The 24,821-nt window shown below is 40.5% G+C and overlaps 1 protein-coding gene and 1 long non-coding RNA gene across 4 annotated transcripts in view; one reads left to right on the top strand and one right to left on the bottom strand.

Moving 5' to 3' along the window:
- The window catches only part of SCFD1 (sec1 family domain containing 1), a 100,148-nt gene extending 96,351 nt beyond the window's left edge, over positions 1 to 3,797 (top strand). For both annotated transcript variants that reach the window (XR_011428349.1, XM_003363690.5), the window contains exon 25: positions 3,565 to 3,797. Coding sequence is in view for 1 of the 2 variants with exons in the window: in XM_003363690.5 (XP_003363738.2) it covers positions 3,565 to 3,588 (24 nt within the window). In the remaining variant the exon portion in view is untranslated. The remainder of the gene's footprint in view (positions 1 to 3,564) is intronic.
- LOC138918694 (uncharacterized) overlaps positions 1 to 24,821 on the bottom strand; it is a 91,925-nt gene that overhangs the window by 8,181 nt on the left and 58,923 nt on the right. Inside the window, exon 3 of one of the 2 annotated variants that reach the window (XR_011428359.1) lies at positions 10,109 to 10,249. The exons of the other annotated variant lie outside the window; for it this stretch is intronic. This is a non-coding gene — a long non-coding RNA (uncharacterized lncRNA). Of the gene's footprint in view, positions 1 to 10,108; positions 10,250 to 24,821 lie in introns of those variants that run through there. 2 annotated transcript variants of the gene reach the window in all.

Consider the following 24,821-nt stretch of genomic DNA (forward strand, 5'->3'; position numbering starts at 1 on the left):
TAATCTTTTTAATGTTACTTTTCTCTATTGTTTGTTTTCTATTCATTGGTTTCTACTCTTTATTATTTCCTTTGCTCTGATTACTTTGTGTTTACTTTGTTATTTTTGTAGCTTCTGAAGTTGGAATATTATTATTAACTTTAGTTTTTCTTTTCTGAAATAAGCATTTAAAGCCATAAAATTAAAACTCTTACCAAACACTGCATTCCACAAATACTGATGTTTTCATTATCATTGTTTGAAATATTTTCAATTTTCATGGTGGTTTATCCTTTAGCCCATGTATAATTTAGAGATCTGTTGTTGTTTTCAAGTATTTCTGTGTTTTCTCTATATCTCATTCGTACTGTTTCCAATTTAATTTCCTTGTGGTCAAAGAACATTCTCCACGTAACTCCATTGTGTCAAAGTTTATTTAAATTCCTTTTATGGCCCAACATATGGTCTGTCTTGCTGTGTACTCCACATGCACTTAAAAAAAGAACATGCCTTCTGCAGAAGTTGAAGGAAAAGTTCTATAAATGTCAGTTTGCTCAAGGTAGTTGACAGCATTTTACTTAGATCCTCTATGTCTTTGTTGATTTTTTTTTTTTTTTGTCTAGTTCTGTCAGCTACTGAGAGAATGGTATTAAACTCTCCAACTATCATTATTTGAATTGTCTCTTTCTCCCTTTAGTTCTGTCAGTTTCTGTTTATTGTATTTTGAAGCTCTGTTATTAGGTACATATAGATTTATGATTGTTGTAACTTCTTGATGAATGGACCCTTTTATCATTATGCAGTATTCCTCTCCATATCTGGTATTGCTTTTTGTCTTGAAGTCTGCTTTATCTGATATTTATATAGCCACTCTAGTCTTATGCTTACAGTTGACATGTTAAAACTTTTACTTTCAACTTGCCCATGAATTTATATTTAAAGTATATATCTTATAGGTAGCATATAGTTGGATTTTTTTTAAACCATTCTGACAATTTCTGCCTTTTAATTAGAGTCTTTATTCTATTAACATCTAATGTAATTATTGATATGACTAGATTTAGGTCTCCTGTTTTATTATTTGCTTTCTATTAGTCTCCTATGTGGCATTCCTCTGTTCCTCCTTTCCTGCCTTCTTTTGTATCATTTGAACACTTCTTAGAATTCCATTTTAATTCATCCACAGTTTTTTTTTTAGCTGTATCTCTAGTTATTAATTTGGTGATTGCTCTAGAGATCATGATATATACATCTTTAACTGTTCATAGACAGTTATTAACTGTTAACATTGTGCCATTTGCATTAAATGTAGATACCTTGCAACATATAAACCTACGCCCTCAGCATTTATGCTGTGATTGTCATATATTTTACATCTGCAAACATCTTTAACTTCACATGACAGTGGACAGTGTTTATCATTTGTGCTTCAATCATATGTATCATAAAGAAATAAGTTGTTTGCATTTACATAGATATGATTTCCAATGCTCTTCACCCTTCTAGATTCTAATTTCCATCTGTTGACTGAAAAAATTCTTGTAGCATTCATTGTAGCTCATATATGCTAGCAGTGAGTTCTGTTTTCTTTTTCTTTTTTCTTTCTTTTTTTTTTTTTTGAGGAAAGCTGGCCCTGAGCTAACATCTGTGCCCATCTTCCTCTACTTTTTATATGTGAGATGCCTGCCACAGCATGGCTTGACAAGCAGTGTGTAGGGGTCCAAACCAGTGAACCCCGGGCCACCAAAGCAGAACATGCGAACTTAACCACTGTGCCACCGGGCTGGCCCCTCTCAGTTTTCTTTTTTATTATAATGTTTTCATTTCACCTTTATTTTTAAATGATATTTTTGCTGGATATAGACTTCTGGATTGACAGTTTTTCAATACTGTAAAGATGTTATTCCACTATCTTCTGTCCTCCGTTGTTTCTGATAGGAAGTCAGCAGTCATTCAAATCGAAGTAACTTTTTATGTGACATGTAATTTCTCTCTGGCTGCTTCCAAGGTTTTCAACAATTTAATTATGATGTATCTGTTTGTGACTTTTTGTGTATTTGTCTTGTTTGGGGACCACTAAGCTTCCTGAATCTATAAATTTATACCTTCACCAGACTTAGGGAATTTTCAGCAGTTATTTCTTCAAATATTTTTATGCCAAATTTTCTCTCTCCTTTCCTTTTGGGACTCCATTTCCAACCTTTTATATTTCCCAAAGATCCATGAGGATTCTGTTCTTCAGAGTGTATAATACAAGTTGCTCTGTATTCAGATTCACTAAGTCTTTCCTCTGTTGTCTCCATTCTACTGGAATAGTGTTGTATTTTCTAGTTCTAGAACTTTCATTTGGTTTTTATGATAAAGTTTCTATTTCTCTGCTGGGATTGCTTTTCTTTTATTCATTGTGAGCACATTTTCCTTTATTTCATTGAGGATAATTGTCATCACTACCTTTAAAAGCTTATCTACTATTTACAACACAACACATGGATCATATCACTCCCCATTGTCTTTCCCCCTAGAGAATGGGTCACATTGTCCTGTTTCTTCATGTATTGACTAATTTTTTATTGTATCCTTAACATTGTGAGTGTTATGTTTTGGAGACCAAATTCTGTTTCTCTAAAAAGTGTTTATTTGGGGTTTTAGCAGGCAGTGAACTTTTTTGGACTCAGACTTCAAACTCTGCCTCTTGGGCTGCAGCTAAATCCCACTTATGAGTCTCTCATTCATGAGTGGTTCAGGGTTTCACCATAGGTTTAGGAAAAGTCTCTGCACAGAATTTAGGGCTCCCTCACTCTGGTTCTCTCCTTTCCAGGATTTCCCCCTAACTTTCCAGGGGTTTTAGTTACTCCAATCTCTCTCCTCTGGTTCTTCAGGCCAGAAAGACTGCAGGTTTTCTGTCAGGGTTTTGGCAGCCCTGTGTGGCACCGACTGTGGGCTGCCTCCAGGCTAGGAGCCTCAGAACCAGCGAACTCAGTCAGTGCTGTTCCCTCCTTCCGGGCGTCAGCTCCCTTCCAGAACCTGCCTGCTTTCGGTTGCTCTCCATTCCCTCCAGACAGTTGGTGATTGTCTTTGTTTAAAGTTTATAATTGCTGTCTCTGGGAGAATTGGGTCAGTAGGAGTTTACCCAGCCTTCCAGAATTGAAAACCTTTTCTTTTCCTTTTAATCTTTTGGAAATATAAAATTAAAATATATGAGAATCAAATTGTTAGCAGTGAAGTCACACATGACATTTCTCTTTACATTTTCATACTGAATTAATTTCTTTATTCTCAGTTTTTGTTTTCCATGTGTTGAATTTGCACCTATAGTGTTTATACATTTTTTTGCAATGACAATGTTTATTACTCTTCAGTTTTAAAATATGTATAAATGCTGAACATTTGAGTTAGTGGTGAGCATTGAAAATTTATTATTATTATTCTAGGAATGCAGTAAATGGAATAAGCCTAAATTTTACCATGCTGAAAGTATGCATTTTTAAGGTGTTTACAAATATAGTTGAATGCATAGGCTTCTTTTGTGATTTTTAAAAAAAAGTTATATGTATGATTTTCTGCGGTTTTTTTGTTTTGTTTTAGCTGTCACAACTTGGACAAAAATGACACAGAAGGACCTTAATATGAGAATCTGCTTGGAACTTGGATAAATGTAAAAAGAAAAATCAAAAGACCCCCATGTTTCCTTCTCCATATCAATGTCCTAACAGTGAAACTTAGAGTTATTTGTTAATTTTTAAAGGAATTCTATACTTAATATAATGTGTACTGATTAAAAGAATAAAACATTTCAGAAATAAATTTTTAACATTGTACATTCTCTCTCCTGTTATGTTTGACAAATGAGAAAGAAAGTGCTTTGGAAGGAAGGAAAGCTCTGTCTGAATATAATGTTAAAATATTAATTATAATAACTCATATATGCATGTTTAAGAATACATGTTACTTGACTGGTTCATGGACCTCCTACTCATATGCATTTTAATTGTGAAATTACCTTCCCCTAGTTCACTGGTTTCCCATGTTGCCTCTAGATTTTAAGTGGAGATTTTAAAGCCACTTTAAGGTCTCTTCTCCTTCTGGCACACATGTGTACATTTTATCACATAAAATCCCCGCTTACTTTATATAATGGCAACAGTCAAACACTAACAACATCTAGAATGGACAGATACAAAACATTTGTCCCATAAAATTCTAAATAATAGGGAAAAGTGTTAAGTTTGTTTCCAACCTTCCTAGTTTTCAGTACCAAGAAGGAGTAGCGATCAATCATATAAATCAAGGCAGTCGAGAGAAAACTATTGCTATCCTAAAGGCCCAGAAGCTTTTCCTCCTGAAGAGGAATCTGTAATGTTACAGACAACATCCTGACAATAGGTACAAGATTCACAGGACTGTTTCTTTCTGCACCTCCACCCTACCATGAGTCAGTGCTATCGTAGCAAAGCACAGGTCAAGAAAAATAATAATAGTTGAGTAGTGATCAGCTAATCTGACTTAGTCCTAGGATAAAATTTAAAATATGTTTGGGTGCTATAACAAATTGCCATAGACCAAGTGGCTTAAACAACTCACATAGATTTCTCACAATTCTGGAGGCTGGGAAGTCTATGACCAAGGTGTTGACAGATGCAGCATCTAGTGGGGGCCTACTTCCTGGTTTGCAGACAGCCATCTTCTCGTATCTTCACATGGTGGACAGTAGAGAGAGCCTTAGTCTCTTATCCCGTATCAGGACACTAATCCCATCATGGGGCTCCACCCCCATAACCTCATCCAAACCAACTGGCTCCCAAAGGCCCCACCTCCAACGCCACCACACTGGGGATGAGGGCTTCAACACAGGACTCTGGGGTGGGAGGACACACATTCAGTCCTTAGTACCACATCATCTGTCAAAGGGATCAAAGTGATTCATGCTCAGGGCTTAAGGAGAGACCGTGATGTGGAGAAACCAGGCTAATCGAGGTGCTAAGATACAGAGGAGATAAAGCATTGTCCCCATTTCCTCAACTATTTAATGTTTATTCACAAAACTTTTATTAGGTTAAAACTGCATGAAAGACGAAGTACTGTTTGCTTTTCATGTTGTCTTTGCATTTAAAAAGAAGTTAGAAAGAAAGAGTCTCATCAATGAATGTACAGTAAATTTTTCAAGCTTGCCTTAAGTTCACATGAAAGAAGGTTATTGCCACAGTTCTGAGATAGAAACCTTTCTATGGGACCTGTAAAGGTTTGGGGCCTTTTAAAAATGTCTCTGGGGAAGGCTTGGCCTTTCTCCAAGTGTCCACAGCTCAGCCCCATCTTCCTGGTTTGGGTTACCCAGCATGGCTATCCACAGCATTGCCAGGGCCACAGCTGGGCTGATTCAGAAACCAGTTCTCTCCTCTCCCCAGGGGTGATTCTACTCAGAGGAATTGATTCTTGCCCTGGGAAAGCTGAGAGCAGGGGCAGAGGTCAATAGGAAAGGGGACTGCTCTGCCAGGTGGCTGAGGGAAGTTATGTGGATTAATCCTCACAACAGCACTGACAAATAGATGGTACAGCTCCAATTTTATGGACAGATACAAAGCTCAGAGGGTTGAGTACCTTGCTCAAAGTCATAGCTGGTACATAGGGGAGCCAAACATAGAATGCACATCTGTCTGCTCCAAATCCACCCTCTTTCTACTGCTCAAAATCGCCTGGCTAAGAAAGCAGGAGGCTTGGAGTCTTGTCAAGCCATTCCTCACGGATCAACCTGAGCCAGTCACTTTACGTCTCTTTTTTCTCCTGTGTGTAATGAGTGGTACAGAGTAGGGGCGTCTAACATGGGACCCTCAAGGCCACGCAGCTCACCTGAAGTAGCCAGCTCAGGACGCTCCACAAAACACACACCTCCCCTAGTGAGCTCACACACGGACTGGCAGGCTTAGCCACCTGTCTCAAAAGATTTGAGTCGTTTGGCGTAAACATGGGAAAGATCAGTTCACTAGGCATAGATGGGACTTGACAATGAAAGAAAAGACAATTAAAAAGGACTTAGAGGAAATTCAAGTCAAAACGGAAGTTTGCCCTGAAAAAGAAGCTTTCATTTCATCACAATCAGGTAATTTGGTCCTGTGGCAAATCACAAGACAGACGCACATCGTAGTGTGATCTGAATTGTGAATTTTCCAGGCCGGCCCCGTGGCCAAGTGGTTAAGTTCGCCTGCTCTGCTTTGGCGGCCCAGGGTTTCACCAGTTCGGATCCTGGGCACAGACATGGCGCTGCTCGTCAAGCCATACTGAGGTGGCATCCCACATAGCAGAATTAGAAGGACCTACAACTAGAGTATACAACTATGTACTGGGGGGCTTTGGGGAAAAGAAGAAGAAAAACATAAGATTGGCAACAGATGCTAGCTCAGGTGCCACTCTTTAAAAAAAAAAATTGAGAATTTTCAACTCCTGCCCATAAAAATTTACAATTTTTAGGTAATATTCAAAAGAAGCTGAATGTGAAGATTTTAATTCACTTACATGTACCCAGATCATCAGACTGTGGACATTTGGAGATTTTCCATGATATTTTTTAAATTGCAAGGCACAGAGCAACTTGACTCCAGGGGCTGATGAAAAGGTACCGATGCGACATGAATAAAGGAAACCAGAAACTGATTTCTGATTTGTTGTAGTGTCCACATCAAAATAGAGAGAACTAGGGGACTGTTCAACTTTACCTTGTTCACCTGGGTTCAACAGAATCATGGAATTTCAAAAATTGATTACCAAAGAGATTCTTGGATGTTGCTGAGTGTGTACCAGGCTTTGAATATTTGTAGCTGCATCTACAATGAAAACCTCAGAATGATTCTAAATTATCAAGCATCAACCCCATCAACATGGCTCAATTTCGAGAGGAACAGCTGATTGCACTGAAAGCAAGCTCTTTGTACAAAGATGACATGGTTCCCTAGAGTTCAGACAGAGCTACATGAACTCTAGGACTCTCCTGAAGAATTATGGCTAAGCAGCTGTAATAACCGATGTTGACATGCCGGTCAGCGTCATTTTCCTGACTTTTGTCACCCTGATCTTTTCTTCCTCCTCCTTCACCCATATGTCTCAGGTGGCGCTGACACCATCCTGACAACAGTAAACAGTTAAAGGGTAATCACGTAACCAATAAAAAAAGAAGGAAATTCTGCCGTCTGTGACAATATGACATTATGCTAAATGAAATAAGCCAGACAGAGGAATAAAAATGACAAATACTGCACAGTATCACTTATATGTTGAATCTAAAAAGCCAAACTCATAGAAACAGACAGTAGAAAGGTGGTTGTCAGGTGCTGGGGTGCAGGGTGGGGTGGATGGAGATGTTGGCTAAAGGGTACAAACTTCTAGTTGTAAGAAAAATCAGTTCTGAAGATTTCACGTACAGCATGATGACGATAGTTAATATTGCTGAAATTGTGCACTTGATGTTAAGAGTAGATCTTAAACATTCTCACCACAAAAAGAAAAAAAGCTAACTATGTGAGATGGTAGATATGTCAATTATCTTGATCTTGACAATCATTCCACCATGTATACCAAATCATCACATTGTACACTTTAAATATATACAATTATATTTGTCAATTATGCCTCAAAAATAATAAAAACTAAAAAAATTGAAATTTATTTTGAATTATTAATTCTTTAATTTTTTTAATTATGCAGTTCACACACAGATGAATTGCTGATCATGTATCCTCCACTTTAAAAAAACTTGGATTAGACCATCCTCAAGTGCCCTACCATCATTAGTATTCTAAGATTATAACCAAACTCACAGAAAACTGATTTATAAACCTGTTCGTATAAGCTAACATATACTAAGAATTAGCAATGATCAGTTGCATGGGTCAGACCACATGAGAGGAAGAAGAGGAAATTAACAGTCTTAAACTTCTGCTACCTGACAAGGACTTTGTTAGGTGCTCTAAACGTTAGCTCATTTAATCCTAATAAAAACCGTAAGAAAATAGGTAATACTATTCCTCCTTTACAGATGACGAAATGTAAGTTCGGACTTCAGCCACTATCCAAGGTCGTTCAGTTAGTCAGTGGTGGAATCTAAATTGATCAGATCTGAGTCTAGAACTTTTCCATTTGAAATGAAGAATTAGAGGGTATTAGGAACATTAGATTAGGAATTAGAGGATAGAAAGCTGAGAGATATTTCCACCAAGTTACTGCAGCTTGGTGACTTGTCTAGGTTTATGTCTGCTCAACAACTACAACTGATTAGCAGAGGCTGGTACTTAAAGTAAGAATGTGATGGAAGGATAGATGATGGATGAAGGCAGACTCTAGTCACAAACCCTCATTCATTGACTCTACTTCAAAAATCCAATGCGGCCATGTGTCCTGTTCATCCATTCAAGTAGACAAATATTTATTAAATGCCTCTTGTGTGCAAGATACTCTGGGGATGCTATAGTTACAAAGACTAAAAGATTTATAACTTTTCTCATTGCCCAAAAGATTGGAGACAGTATCCTAGCTGCTTCTAGGTATGTATAAGGAGCTATGCCATTTTCAGAAATGGACTTTTTGGAGGGTGGTTGGTTGGAAGAAAGCCGTTCTGAGGTAAGCTAATCCTTGTCGGGTTCAGTCAGACCTGGTACGGGTGCCCCTTAGTATTTGAATGGTCCTCCGTTCTGTCTACTTGCTCCAGATAGCTACCTTTCTGTCCTTGAAAGAGAAAGCCCTTTCCAGTATCTTTCCTAGATGTTGGTGTTTTTTTAGGGTCAACTGAAAACATATCTTCATTAATTAGAATACATTCATACCATGGAACCCCGTGCAACTGCAAAAAGTAATGAGGAAACTCGCGCCCTACTGTTATGGAATGGTCTACAAGACCACGGATATATTGTTAAATTAACAACAAGAAGAGGTGCAGAACACTCCATACAGTATGATACCCTGTGTGTAAAAACAGAAAAAAGAGTATATACACTTATTTATTAGATGCGTATAGAGTAAGGATGCACAATAAATTGGTAATATTGTTTGCTTCCTGGAAAGGAACCTGGGCGCCTGGGGTGCAGGGATGGGAGGGGGACACCTAGAGGCTTTTCGCTGTCTTCCTCTTCTGTGTTTTGAATTTAGCACTATGTGTATATGACCTATTTCATCAAAATTATTTCATCAAAATTAAGCAAGGAAAAAAATCTCTTGGTATCCCAGGACACAAGAGATATTTTAGTTCACAAAGTCTAATTGCAAATCTGATGGAATCTTCCCAGTTCCCATTTTACTTTCTCTCTGCAGCATGTAACATTGTCCTCTACTCCCTTCTTGAAATTCTCCTTCTGTGGCCTCCTTGACTTGAAAGTAGCAAATTAGAGCCATTTGATTTGCAATTAGTTCCCATGACTCCTGAGATCTGGAGAAGAATCACGGTAAGAAGGCGTCACTGTATTTGTCACAGAATGTTCCATACAGGGGCAGCTAGTTTTACTCTATCTCGCCATTAGTGAAGAATTAAGAATTGCTACTCCACACTACAAACGTTGTCACTAATATCTATATTTACACAACGGAGCGTCTGGAGCTGGACTGCCTGAGTTCAGTCCCAGCCTCATCTCTCACTAGCTGTGTGGCCCCATGGAAAAACTTAATCTCTGTAAACTTCAATCTCCTCATCTCTAAAAAGGGGGAAGTAATTGTCCAACCTCATCAGGTGGCTGCGCAGATTAAAGGACATGATCCCTGACAGCATTAGTTACAGGGTCTGAAGCTCAGTGCGTGTCAGCTACAACTGGTTCCTCCCTGTAAGTTCCTCGAGGGCAGGACTCTGCAGTCCCCTCAGGAGGCTGCTACTGGTCCCAACAGAGAGCTCGATGGCCACAAGGTGCCCTGGGTCCCTTTGGAGTGGTTCTCACAGACGAGAACCCGGGAGCGAGTCCCTCGGCACTGCAACCTTTGGGCTCTATGTGGCTACATCAGAGATGTGCCTGAGATCTTCTTAAAGATTCTGGTGTAACTCTCTTGTTCAAGAAGTCTTGAGGCCATGACACTAGCTCTAGGGTGTAGGCGCAAGATTCTGCAGCTAGCAAACAAGCTTCTGTGCTCCATCCTGCAGCTCCCCCAGCCGCTAAAAGTTGGGGTCCAAGGTGCGGCCCTCCTCTGTGCACACAGTCATATTCCTCCAGTTAGGAAGGCAAGGCTCCCTCCCTCGCCTCTGCGTAGGCAGCTGTTCAAATACCTCCTCATGGAGTACCACAAAATGTCCCAAGTTGTCCCCAAGCTGTAGGAACAGGAAGGGAAGGAAATAAGTTAACCAATTTTCTCAGTCCTCAGGTGCCATCTGTGATTTGCTCTGCCTCCCTCCTGGCACAGTGTCTGCTGTGATCAGCCCCGTGTGGTCTGCCTGCGGGTAATGTATGCCAGCTGCCACCTTTCTCTTGGCTGCCCATGTGGCCAAACCTGCCAGTGGCTACACCCCCTATATCTGCCTTGGCATGGACTCTAAATACTGACGTGACGTTGAGAGCCAGCTCCAGCGTCTCAACAAAGACCAGGATTCAGCCTGATGAGCCCTGGCATTCAGGCTCCCTGAATTCAGAGAAATGTTTGGCTTCCCCCGCCCCTGATGCTGACATCAGAGCGGATCCAGCCTGGAGACAATCCTTTGGCCCAGAGTGCTCGATGCTCAGGTTTCTAATAAACTGCTCATGTTTAGAAGGAAAGCAGTCCCAAGGCAAGAGTGAAGGAGACCACTTTGAATCCAAAGCTAGTAAAAATAAGAATAATAGTTTTCAAAAAGTAGAAATAAGCTCCCACATCAAAGGGACCTTTGTCCTTGTCCTCTTTAGGCAATTGCCCTTCTCATCTGAGGTTTTCTTTCCCTCCTCACATAGCCCACATTTCATATCAACAAAGAACCCCACAGGCTGATAGATTTACCCCCAATTATCTAGAAAATAGGTGTCAAAGATAAGCAAAATCAGGACCAGCACCAATGGCCTAGTGGTTAAGTTCAGCATGCTCTGCTTCGGCAGCCCAGGTTCGATTCCTGGGCGTGGACCTACACCACTCTGTTAGCGGCCATGCTGTACTGGTGGCCCACACACTAAAAAATAGAGGAAGACGGGCACAGATGTTAGCTCAGGGTGAATCTTCCCCAGCAAAAAAAACAACAAGATAAGGAAAACTAAAGGAGGTTTTCCAAACTGCTTTTAAATATTCCCATCTAATTTACCTTTTAATCTGGGTGTCCCCGTGTGCACTCATTAAGGAGCTATAGCATCATATCATTTGACCTCAGGCTATGTCCCCATCTCTGACTGTTGGGTCTGTATGGATTATTTCCAAAACTTATAGTGAAGTCATTTCATTTTAAATGAAAGACAAAGAGAAGATGGTAATAAGTGAATAGAGAGCACCAGGGTTTGGGAACCATTGCCCTGATATTCTCTTAGACAAAAGCTGAGACTACACGATTGGAGAGGCTCAGGATTGAAGGGGACCCCAAGCGGCCAGGCTAACTGCTCAAATCCCTCTACGACCCCTCCACCCACCCAGCCCCCAGGCCAGCTGTCCTTCACGGGCAGAGCTGTACTTTCTTCTGGAGGTGACCAGAGGCATCCTCGGACAGCTGAGCCAGACAATAGGAAAGCTCAGGAAAGTCCACCTTAAATACACACAAGCGAGTCCACCTTCTGCTGTGAGGTTTCTGTTCATCCTCTGACCATAAAGGGAACCATCTGGCTTGAAGGACACACTCAGCAATCAGCCGTCAGAGAGCGGGTGATTCCAGAACTTCGGAAGCACGTATGAAAGCAGACATCTTCATGCAGAGAGAAGCCTCACAAATTCTCCAAGTCTTCGTTTTCACAAAGCCATTGTGGATCCTGACAGCTTATGAGATGCGCTTACTGAAATGCATCTCCTCTGCAGAGTAACACGGGTTCACGTGGAGAGCAGAATCCACAAACATATTCACACAGTCAATAGGTCCGCTGGCCTCCTCCCAGATGAAGGGCACACCGCCACAAGGAGGCCAACTCTAGGCAAACCCAGGACTCAGACTGCAGCCACCCTTCTGTTTGCTGGCTCCCACTTTCTCTGGTGCCCCTGGACCTGAAGAGGTGGGCCTGGCGGGCAGCAGCTCACAGGGCCGCAGTGGGGCTCAGCCTCCCACTCGCTTTAAGTTTGCGCAGAGATGTTCAGTTGGGTACAAAGGAGAACAGAAAGAAAAAATCCAAATGACCAGCACAAGTCCTGCCTGCTCTTAACGACAAGGTACAAGTTTCTGTCAGAAGAAATTGTATCTGCTACATACACGTGCACACGCAAAATAAATGACGGAGCTCTTTCCCTTAATTTCTCCTTAAGAAACTTCTGCCTCATATAACAGTTGCTAAAGCAATGAAAGCTTAACACAGACCACCCAAAAAGCCTTGAAAATACCAAGTATGATGAGCAACCAATCAGGGTGGCCGTTATTTCAAAGTACGACTGATTATATGTGTGTGTGTGTGTGTGTGTGTGTGTGTAATGTGTGCCGGCATTCTGGAGACATATATATATATACATACATATACATACATACATACACATACACACATACACACACACACACACACACACACACACACACACACACACACACCCAGATAGATAGTGTGACAGTTAATTGTGTGTCAGTTTGGCTGTGCTGTGTCCAGATTAACATTATTTCTGGGTATGTCTCTGAGGTGTTTCTTGATGAGGTCGGCATTTGAATCGGTGAGCTCAGTAAACCGCCCTCCCCATTGCGGGTGGGCATCACCTACCCACTGAGGGCATGAACAGAACACGAGGCAGAGGGAGGAGGAATGTGCCCCTTTTCCTCCTGCCTGCCTCAGCTGGGACCTCGGTCTCCTGCTCTCGGACGAGACTTACACCATCAGCTCCCCTGGTTCTCAGGCCTGCAGACTCAGAAGAACCCCCCACTAGCTCTCCAGGACCTCCAGCTCGCAGACAGCAGATCGTGGACTTCTAAGCCACATAATCCTGTGCCCTGTTCCTCATAATAAATCTCCATGTATACAGCCTTGCGTCACTTGACGAGGATACATTCTGAGAAATGCATCGTTAGATGATTTCGTCGTTGTGCGAACATCATGGAGTGCGCTTGCACAAACCGGGATGGGATAGCCTACTACACACCTAGGCTGTATGGTACTAACCTTATGGGACCACGGGCGTATGTGTGGTCCATCATTGACTGAAACGTAGTTATGCGGCACATGACTCTGTGTGTGTGTGTGTGTGTGTGTGCGCGTGTGTGCGTGCGTGTGTGTGTGCTGATTATACCACATACAAATATATATATATCCTATTGATTCTGTTTCCTTTTCTCTGGAGAACCCTGACTAATACAGATAGATGATAATTAGATAGATAGGGAGGGAGAGAGACAGACAGACAGATATAACCAGAGAGCAATCATTTCAAAGCAGGCATGGGGCAGCAATAGAAGTAATGATTGTGCCAACCATTGATGGGGCATCTTGCTGTGCTGGGAGCCAGCCAGCCCTTTACACACGCCCCGGGGTCGTGGCTAGACAGGAGAGACACTTGAAAGGTGCCAGCTCCAGAGTTAAAGCGTCCCCCTTCAGCTCTTCTGGATGTGAACACCTCCAGCGACTCCTCGCCCGTATGCAGCACCTCCTTGGTTTCCCTGAAGCGCATGAGAGAGAGAACTGACTCACTCGTTCAGACATGTGTAATGAGCAGGGGTGAGAGCCAAGAGAAGCCGCTTGAGGAAAATCACTCTTAAATTAGCAAGAAATATGGGAAAACCAGCACTCCGGGGACTATCTGGAGCTCCTGGGAAGGATATATATATCCTTTTCTACATCTATATTTGTATGTGATGTATTCCAGCATCTATATCTATCTATCTATATATGCTTGTGTAGAGAGAGAGAGAGATTTATTATGAGGAACCGGGTCAGGTGATTATGCGGCTGAGAAGCCCCATGATCTCGTGTCTGAAAGCTGAAGGTCTGGAGAGCTGCCCGAGGTCCTGGGGTAAAAATAAGCGGTGCCACTAAAGCCCACACCCGCGCTCCCGGGGCTGCCCCATCCCAAGCAGGTGAGGTGGCAATGAAGGCAGCGACCACTGTGGGTTCTGCCAACTCCCCACTAGACCTGGACACGACGGGGAAAAGGGTATTTTCCTTCTGGTTGGAGAGAAAGAGTTCAGTGGGAAGACAGCAGGTGGCTGGAAGAAAGACAGCAAAATAACTGTCATGTCAAAAGAACCACAGATTCACAGGAAGTAGCCTACAGGAGGTAGATGACAACCTCAGGCCCTACTGCAGACTCCAAAAAGGCCACGAGAACAGGGTTGCCTGAGGACCTGCCCAGGTGACATTAGAGGCATTAAGCAGCAAGCCGTATGTTTTATACTATGCTGGTGAGCCTGAACATTCAAGATGCATACTTTCTCCCCTCTGGCCTCACTACCTCTCCATGAGATAGGTAATCATATACCCAGTTTACAAATGTAGAAAACTGAGGCAGAGAGAGGTTTTCTAATATCACAGGTATAGACAGGCAAGTCGTGGTGCTGGCATTAGAAGCCAAGACTATGATCCCAAAGACTTGCCCTTCAGCTCACTTTGCCGCCCACTTGCTTAGCAGCATTTGGATTATTGGGATGAAGGCCCAGAGATGTGTAGGGAGACAAGTGATGTGTTAGTGTGAATTCTGTGCCATCATAGCTTATTTATGAATAGCAGGATGGGGTCTGACATCAAGGGGGCCACATCCTTGATCCTTTGTATATGATATACTTCACCTGCCCCGGGCATGAGACTATGGCTATTGCCTTCACAATGAGACTGCTCCAGCAAGAACCTTGAGTACCTACCTCTTGTTTGGTCCTCTCTGAGGGAGACTGACATATTTACTGGCCCTGCTACCCAACACATGGACTGTAGCACATGACCTCCCACCTTGGCCATCAGTAACTGGACTGGAGTGGCACCTCAACCTATAAACTGGCGTGGGGCAATCTCAGCTCAAGAGAGAAATTCCATCTGAACCAAAAGATCCTCTCTCTTAAGGAGTTTGTGGAAAGGAGGAGCAGTCAGCGGCAAGTGCAAAAGCAGAATGACATTCAGAGGCAATCAGAGCCGAGGGAAGTCCAAGTGGCTGAGTGTGGGTGGTGGTAGAGAACTAGAGTTGATTTAGCGAAGTCCTGATATTCAAGGGAGAAGAAAAGACTCTGCCACTTGAGTTACGAGGCATCCGGATTGACATTTCAGGGACTGAACTCTTTTCCAGACTCACGAGGCCTGGTGACAGGACTGCTCCTGGGTCCCCATGGACCTGGCAGCATGGTTGCAATCTGCATCTATGTGAATCCTCATGGTGAAGCCACCCGTTCTCTGAGTTAGTCTGGGTGAGTCTGTACTCATGCAGCTGGCAACTATCAAAACAATTACACTGTTCAACCAACAATAAACCAGGGTCAGTTTCTATTTCAAAGAAAATATTTTGGGAATGGTCGCTCCTTCCAATACAACCTTGAGACTCAGCAGTGGCGAAGCGGGAAGTAGACAATAGCAGCAGACGGCTCGGGTTATGGGGAGCACATTGGGCTTGGCTTGTCCGTGCTATTGTTGCCTTGTTAGTGTTCTTGGTCCTCAGCCCAAATCTCACAAGCACTTCTCTTTAGTCTCCACATCTCCATGAACTTATCCACACTCATGACTTTGTTTTCTATCTGACAATGAGATTCTGACACTCCTGGGAGCTGGGCAGCAAAAAAACACTGATTTAAAAAGACTGTGACATTAGCTGGAGCCTTCTACAGCCGTCTCTTTCTTGATAACATCACCATGTCTTTTGTTGGCTTTTGTCTACTTCCCTGGGCCAAGCTGTGACCAAAGGTAACAGTGGCCTGGCCTCCTTTCCAGCAGGATGGAGCAGAACATCCCAGCTGGTCAGGATCTGCCACTGGAGTTGTTACTTTCTTCTGAATTTTAACAAACATGACTGCTCTCCCACTTCCAAGGCACGCTGCTGGCCTTAACCAAAGACCATTTGGTGCTTTTCTCAGGCCTGGGACTTTGGATGGCTGTGGGCCTAGGAAAATCTCAGTGACTCCTTTGCCTGAACTCTGATTTATTGCCGTTAATTGGAAGATCTGAAAATATTTAAAATTTTATTTTGAAGAAAATAATGTTTCTTCAGGTGTGAGACTGTTAATGTATCATTCCTAAGAGTCTCTCTTCACCACTCCAGATCTTGACAATACGTGTTACAGGACCTAAATGACAAAGGTTTGCAGTATACAAACTTACCTACTCGTTAAACCCTAAGGTGTTACTAAACTGTGAGCCCCTCCAGTATAGTATCAAATTTTTATTCCTCTCAGTCTTCCCACTATCTAGCATGACACTCGGTACATGAAAAAGGCTCAAAGATGATGGAATGATGGAGGGAGAGAGAAAGGGAAGAGGAGAAAGGGCTGAATAAATGAATGAATGAATCTTAGGACCATACATCAAAACTGTGAATTTCATATTACAAAATCTCCAAACACACTCATCACCAGGTAAAAAGGAGAGGAGGCCCCGACTGCCTCACTCAGTCCTGACGTTTCCTGACCACCACAGTCTTCTTTCAGGTCAAATTACCCTTTGAACATGTAAATTTTCTGATATTAAAAAAATAGGCTAAACCATCAAAGTCCTCAACCCCCAGGCAGGACCAGAGCTGACCTGCTTGTGTCTATAACACTGTGGCTATAATCTTCACGTTTTTTAAGGAAATATTTGGAGGTGTCACTGGGCTGTGTGATCTTACTGGATGTCCTCTTCAATGCCCGCCCCCCTAAGAATTATTCTAGGACAGAGTTCCTCTGGCCATAATAAGTACATGAATTGCTTTTAAGTGAAAATTTAAATGTTAAATTATGTAGCTAAAACTCCTAAAAAAAAAAAAGAAAAGAAAAGTGACTTACTAGCCAAACAAGCTCTATTTTAAGAATTGGCAACGTCATTATCTAGTTTTTCCAGTGTGGCTGAAAAATTGTACATACTGCACTTTCAACGACTTCACTGAAGTTCAAAATCAACATTATCAACATGCAAAGTAAAAGCTCATTTTTATTGAGAAGATTTCCACAGAAGTCACATGTCTGTGAGTTGGTTTTCCAGCAGGAATGACCTGGACGAGGTGAACACTGAAAACTTTATCCCTGATGCTGCAGGATGACATTCTGTAGGTAAAGTCATCTCTAAGCTGGCAGAAGGCCAATATAATTTATACAGAGAAGGATACTCCTACCACACACATGAAGGACAAGTAGAGGACCCTCATGGAGTTTATATTCGAAAGAGAAGACACAGAAAATAAACAATGCATTTGATAAATTATGTATTATGTTAAAATATTATAAATTCTATTGGAAAAAGAAGTTCTGCAAGGTCAGGGGTGGGAAATGTGTTGGGAAGAGCAGTACCAAGCAGTCCAGGGCTCGCTTTCCTGAAAAGGTCAGGGTTGGGCAAAGACTTGAAGGAGATGAAGCTTTGAAGAAATTGAAAGAAGCTGTGGGATTTCCTATATTGACCTTAGCATACAGGATAAACTAGCCCCTCTGAATTCCAATAGAGACGCCGGGGCTACTGACAAGAAGAAAGGTGAACAATCCTAGCATTTCTTTGCTCTTCATCAGGGTAGCACGCTGGCTCCACATTAGACACTTCGCATTGTTCCCAATCGTGCATTCACAGTTGTTAGTGAGCAGGGATGTACGCAGGTGTCCTAAGGATGAAGTCCCTTCTCTCCACTGCCCCAGGCTGCCTCTCTAGTATTTTTGGGTCCCTAGCATCATCCTCCATGGACAATTGTAAGGGAAGCTTTAGTAGGTTCATTCTTTTTTTTTTTTTTTTTTTTTTTTTTAAGATTTTATTTTATTTTCCTTTTTCCCCCCAAAGCCCCCCGGTACATAGTTGTATATTCTTTATTGTGGGTCCTTCTAGTTGTGGCATGTGGGACGCTGCCTCAGCGTGGTTTGATGAGCAGTGCCATGTCCGCGCCCAGGATTCGAACCAACGAAACACTGGGCCGCCTGCAGCCGAGCGCGCAAACTTAACCACTCGGCCACAGGGCCAGCCCCTATAGTAGGTTCATTCTTAATAAATAAATTTCTACATCCATACTTGAGATACAGTAATGGTGATGAAAATTGATACCAGGGCATATTTCTATATTCACAAAACCAAACTTTCATCTGAGAATTTTACCGCTGAACAGACTTAAACCATATCCACACTTGATAATGGTAAGTAGAGCAAGTGATCACTCAACACTATCTTAGTTCGGGACGCTGTAACAAATTATCAGAGACTAGGTGGCTTAAACGAGCAACACTCATTTCCCACAGTTCTGGAGGCTGGGAAGTCCAAGATCAAAGTGCCAGCAGATCCGATGTCTGACAAGGGCCCACTTCCTGGCTTGTAGATGGCCATCTTCTCATTGTATCCTCAATGGCAGAGAGTAGAGGGAGGAAGAAAGCTCTCTCAAGTCTCTTCTTCTAAGGGCACTAATTCCGTTCCTGAGGACCATGCCCTCATGACCTAATTACCTGCCAAAGGCCCCACCTCCTAAAACCATCACATAGGGGGTCAGGATTCCAGTAGATGAATTTGGGGGGGACACATTCAGTCTATAACACCATAAAAAATCATTTTTAACAATATGGTAAATTTGGGTTGACAGCAATTGTATAAATGCCTGTACACTTTGGATTTCATCATATTTACACATCATTCGGATATGGCTTGTACTTTCAAATTTTAAAAACCCTTTGTAGGGCTAGCCCCGGTGGCCTAGTGATTAAGTTCAGTGTGCCCTGCTTTGGCAGCATGGGTTTGGTTCATGGGCAAGGACCTACACCACTCATAGCAGCCACACTGTGCTGGCAGCCCACATAGTAAAAAATAGAGGAAGATTGGCATGGACGTTAGTTCAGGGTGAATCTTCCTCAGCAAAAAAACAAAAACAAAAAAAACCTCTGTAATGTTCTCCTTTCTCTTTGGGTGTCCATCAGGGTTGCCAGACATCCGGTTAATCTTGGCCCACACCCCAGGGCCACAGGCTGAAAGTCAAAGCCTTCCACTTCTCTAGTGTTCCCCTTGTAGGTGTTCTTGCAGTTTCCTTCCTCTCACTGACTCCACGTTCCCTTGTCTGCCCTGGCTGCCCTCTTCAACCCATGAACCTATGTGCATTCAGAGCCCAGCCCCTATATTGTGTGTGTGTGTGTGTGTGTGTGTGTGTGTGTGGTAAAACACACAATACAAAATTTTCCATTTTAAACTGTACAATTCAGCGACACGAAGTACATATACAATGTTGTACAACTATTACTACCATCTAGTGCCAGAACGTTGTCACCCCAACAGAAACCTCAGAACCATTAAGCAATCTCTCCACATTACACACTAGCAACCACGAATGTGCTTTCTGGCTCCATGGATTTGCCTATTCTGGATATTTCATATAAATGGAATGATACCATATGTGGCCTTTTGTGACTGGCTTGTTTCACTTAGCATTGTGTTTTCATGTTTCATCCGTGTTGTAGCGTGTAACAGTACCTCATTCCTTTCAATGGCTGAATAATATTCCACTGTATGAACGTGCCACATTTTATTTGTCCATTTGCCCATTGATGGACACTTGGATTACTTCTACCTTTTGGCTACTGTGAATAGTGCTGCTACGAACATTCATGAACAAGTGTTTTGTTTGAACACCTGTTTTCAATTATTTCTCACATTAAATTTTTTTCTTTTTTAAAGCTACTCATTGCAAGCATGATATGAAGTTGGTAAGTGTACTGATGATGTGGAAGATCATGAGAAGGAGTCAAGAGGAGTCACATTACAAAGCAAGCTGCCTTCCATCATCTCTCTCACTTCAGATCCTCGGTCTCCTGCAGGCGCTACAGACAAATCTCCCATCTTTTTACTCAGATTTGTTCTCTCCGCAATGAGGTCCCTTGAGGTCTCATTTCTTTTTCACCCAAGAAAGTTCGTCAAGGAAATTCTTCTAAAGAAAACAGCTCTTTTGCTGAAAGGGATTCTGCTGAATATCATTTTCTTCATCTTGTTACATAAGGACCTTTGCAGAACTGGCATGAGGCAATAAGTGGATAAACCCAAAAGCCAGAAAGCACACGCCAACATGGGTTTCTTATGACGAGGGAAAAGACACTCAGTGGCAGCACAGGTAACTAATTTCTGCCCCTCAGGTAACCCATTAGTTAAATGTGTAATAATAGTCAATGAAATGGGGACCTAAATCAAGGAAGGTATCTATGGGGAATCTGACATAAAAAGAAAGTAACAGAGTATAAAGCTCCCAAACAAATCAAAGTGGTGGGGTAGTCTAGCTCTTTGTCTGAGGCCTAGGTCCCCAACACGTTTCTTAGCATCTGTACTGTCCTTGTCTTTCCCTACAGAACAGGGAAAGGACAAGATCACCAGAAAATCTAGGATCTAGCTAGAATCAAAATGGAAGAGTTACTCAGCATGACACAGATACTAGAATGGAAATGTTCCAACAATTGTACATTCAACTACAGACAGTCCAAACACTGATTGAGTAGCAAGAAAGAGTACAGAACAACTTTCCTGTTGAGTTTAATACAACAAACTTGTTGATGCCTACTGTATGCCAGACACTGTATGAAGCATTAGGGATACACTAATGAATCAACTTTGGCCCATCCCTCAAAGGATTCCCATTTAGTAGAGAGAGAAAGACATCCAAACAAGCAATTATAAGGTTATATGATACCAGACTGAACAGAAGTTAGTGGAGAAGGTAGAGAAGTACAGGGAAGATAGAAGACAAGCACGTGACATGACAGGAGGGGACTGTTAATTGCGCATAAGCCTTTTTGAGTCCATCTCTTCCATCTCCTTTGTTGTAGCCTTATTTCAACCCTCATGACTCTCATCTAATCATCTGAATTTATTTGCTAACTGGCTTCTAGCCTCTTAGGCTCTCCTCCCTACAGTTTACCCTCCACTCTTCCACCAGGCTTACCCGTATAAAATTCTAATTTGATAATAATGACCACTCACTGAGCATTTTCTATGGATCAGGATTATGTTAAGCATTTTAAATACATTATTGCATTCAATCTTTACCTTATAAATGAAGAAACTGAATGACAGAGTTAAATAATTTACTCAAGATCACCTAGTTAGTAAAGTTACTGATAAGGTAAGTGGGAGAGCTGAGATTCAAAACCAGTTGTGCCTGAACCTTCTTTTGTTCCCCTTAACTACTACAATACATTGCTTCCTCCATCAGCCAACATTCTTAGTTGTGTAGAACTGACTTAAACAGAAAAGGAGTTTATTACAAGAATATTAAGTGTAGTTCTGCTTCCACTTAAAATGTAAAAAAACACTAGACACCCTAATAATACAGAAAACTGAATAATTTAGTGTACAAATTTTATCTTTTATTGAGCCTATTAGATCACAAGGACTTGCTAAAAGCTTCAAGTAGAGGACATACACTGAGAAAAGCATCCCAGCATTTGGGGCCACTCATTAAACACAAGGTGATAGCAATCCACCACCAGGGGAATTTGAAGTCTGTGGTGCACTGCAGGTAACCATAGAAACAAAACCCAAGCCCATCTAAACTACTGACTAGATTGACTCAACTCTCCAGAGTAGTAGCCTGACAGATAAAGTGTGCCCATTTCTGATTTATCTCATTCTCTACTATTCTATACACAGTGTCCAGCATCCAGTGAAAAATTATGAGTATTACAAAAAGCAAGAAAAGACAACTCATTTTCAAGATACAAAGCAGTAAACAGAATCAGGCCCATAAATAAACCAGATGTTAAAACTATCACAAAGGAATTTTAAAATAGCTATAATTAACTTATTAAAAGATCTAATGGAAAAGGTGAACAATATGCATAAACAGATGGAGAATTTCAGCAGATAGATGGAAATTAATTTTTTAAAGTCAAACAGAAATTCTAGAAATAAAAATATGATATCAGAGATGAAATATTCCTTGAATGGGTTTATTAGAAGACCACACACAGCATGCAAAAGAATTAGCAAACTTGAAAATATGTAAATAGAAATTTTGCAAACTGAAGCACAAGGAGAAAAAAGAGTGAGAAAAAAAGAGCATCTATGATATTGTGGAACAATATCAAATAGGGTTAACTGAATATCCAAAGGAGAAGAGATAAAGAATGGGGCAGAAGAAATATTTGACAATAGTCATATATTTTCCAAAATTAATGAATCACAGAACCAAGAAGCTCAGAGAACCCCAAAAAGAATTAATAAATTTAAAACACACACATACACACCTAGACACATCAGAGTTAAACTGTGGGAAATCAATGTTAAAGCGAAAAGCTAGATAGCAGCCAGAGAAATAAGAAATATTACATAATAAAGAAAAAGGATAAGATATACATCAAAATTTGTCAGAAAATATGAAAACTGGAAGATAATAGAAATGACATTGTTTATGCACTGAAATACCGCAAAAAAAGGTCAGCTCAGAATTTTATACCCAGCAAAAATCTCTCAAAAATAATGATTAAATAAAGGCTTTTTTAGACAAACAAAAACAGAGAATTCATTGTCAGTCCTGATGCACTATGAGTGTTAAAGGATATTCTTCAGGTAGAAAGACTGATACCAGGTGGAAATTTGGATTTCTACAAAGAATTAAAGAGTCCTAAAGATGGTAAAAAGTGTAGATAAATTTTTAAGAGTTTTTTCCTTACCTTTAATTTTTTTTAAAGATTATTGATTGCCTAAATAATAAATACATATTGTGAAGTTAATAAAATATGTAGAAGTGAAAAGTAAAATAATAGCACAAAGGATGGAAGGGAGAAAACAAAAGTATCCTGTTATAAGATAAATTATTTGAAAGTTAAGCATGAAAAGTCAAAGATGTATATTGTGAACCCAAGAATAAAAACTTTAAAAAAAGTACATGTAATTAATAAGCCAATAGCAGAGACAAATAGAATTACTAAAAATACCCAATACATTTGAAAGAACACAGGAAAAGAAAATAAAAGCAAAGAAGAGATGGGACAAGTGGAAAACAACTAGGAAGGTGGTAAATGTAACTCCAACCACATAAATGATTATATAAAATATACATAGTCTGATACAATTAAAAGGTAGAAATTGTCAATTTGAAAGAAAAAGGCATCTATAAGGATGTCACTTTAAATATAAAGACATAGACATATGAAAAGTAAAAGAATGGGAAAAAGATATACTATGCTATGTGACCACTACTCAAAAGGAAGCTAGAGAGATTAGACCAAAGTCAAACAAAGTAGACTTCAGAACAAAGAATATTTCCAGAGGTAAAGAGAAGCATTATATAAAGATAAATGGGTCAATTCATCAAGAAGACATAACAATCCTAAATATCTTTGCACCTAATAACAGAGCCTTCAAAATACATAAGGGGTGACTGACAGAACTAAAAGGAAAATAGACAAATCCACAACTATATATGGAGACTTCAACACACTCTTCTCTTAGTATTTGGTAGAATAAGAACCAAAAACAATCAGCAATGATATAGGTGAGTTGAACAGCACCATCAACTAACTTGATCTAATTGATACTAATAGAATACTCCACTCAGAAGAAACGTTTTTTAAGTGAACATGGAACATTCATCATGATAGACCATATTCTGGAGGCATAAAACAAATCTCAAAAAATTTTAGAAGACTGAAATCATAGAAAGCATATTTTCTGAACAGATTGGAATTAAATGAGATATCAGTAACATAAAGATATCTGGAAGATTCCCAAAGATTTGGTAACTAAATAACCCATTCCAAGATAAACCTTAAGCCAAAAGAGAAATTAGTAGATATTTTGAATGGAATGAAAATGAAAATACAACATATCAAAATTTGTTGAATGCAGCCAAAGCAGTGCTTGAAGGGAAATTTATAGCTTTAAATGCTTATATTAGAAAAGAAGAAAAATCTTAAATCAATGATCTAAGTTTCTACATTAAAAAACTAAGAAAAGAAGAGCAGATTATATCAAAATAAGCAGAAGGAAGAAAATGATAAAGATAAGAGCAGACAGCAATGAAACCAAAAAGAGAAAATTAATACAGAAAATTCATGAAACCAAAAGCTGGTCGTTTGAAAAGTTTAATAACATGTATAAACCTTTAGCTAGACTGATCTAGAAAAAGGAAGGAAGATACAAATTATCAACATTAAGAATGAAAGAAGAAATGTCAATACAGATCTTACAGATATTAAAAGAGTAATAAGGAAAAATTAGGAACTTAAAGCCAATAAATTTGATAACTTAGATAAAATGGATGATTTATTTGAAAGACACAAACTACCAAAGCTCACTTAAAAAACAACAGATAACCTGAATAACCCTACATTTATTAAAGAAATTGGATCCCTCATTTTAGAAAGTTCCCACAAAGAAAACTTCACGCTCAGATGATTTCACTGATGAATTCTACCAAACATTTAAAGAAGAAATAATATCAATTCTACACAATCTCTTCCCAATTCATTTTATGAGCCCAGCATTACCCTGACACCAAAACCAGGCAAAGACGTTATAAGCAAAGAAGACTAAATATGAAAAGTCCTCAACAAAATATTAGCAAACTGAATCTAGCACTATAAAGAAAGGACATCACGACCAAGGAGGGTCAAGGCAAAGTTGGTTCAACATTTGAAAAATCAACCAACGTAGTTTACCATATCAACAGAAAGAAAGAAAAATTCCATGATGATCTCAATA

Source organism: Equus caballus, chromosome 1 (genome assembly GCF_041296265.1).
Source record: "Equus caballus isolate H_3958 breed thoroughbred chromosome 1, TB-T2T, whole genome shotgun sequence".
NCBI lineage: Eukaryota > Metazoa > Chordata > Mammalia > Perissodactyla > Equidae > Equus > Equus caballus.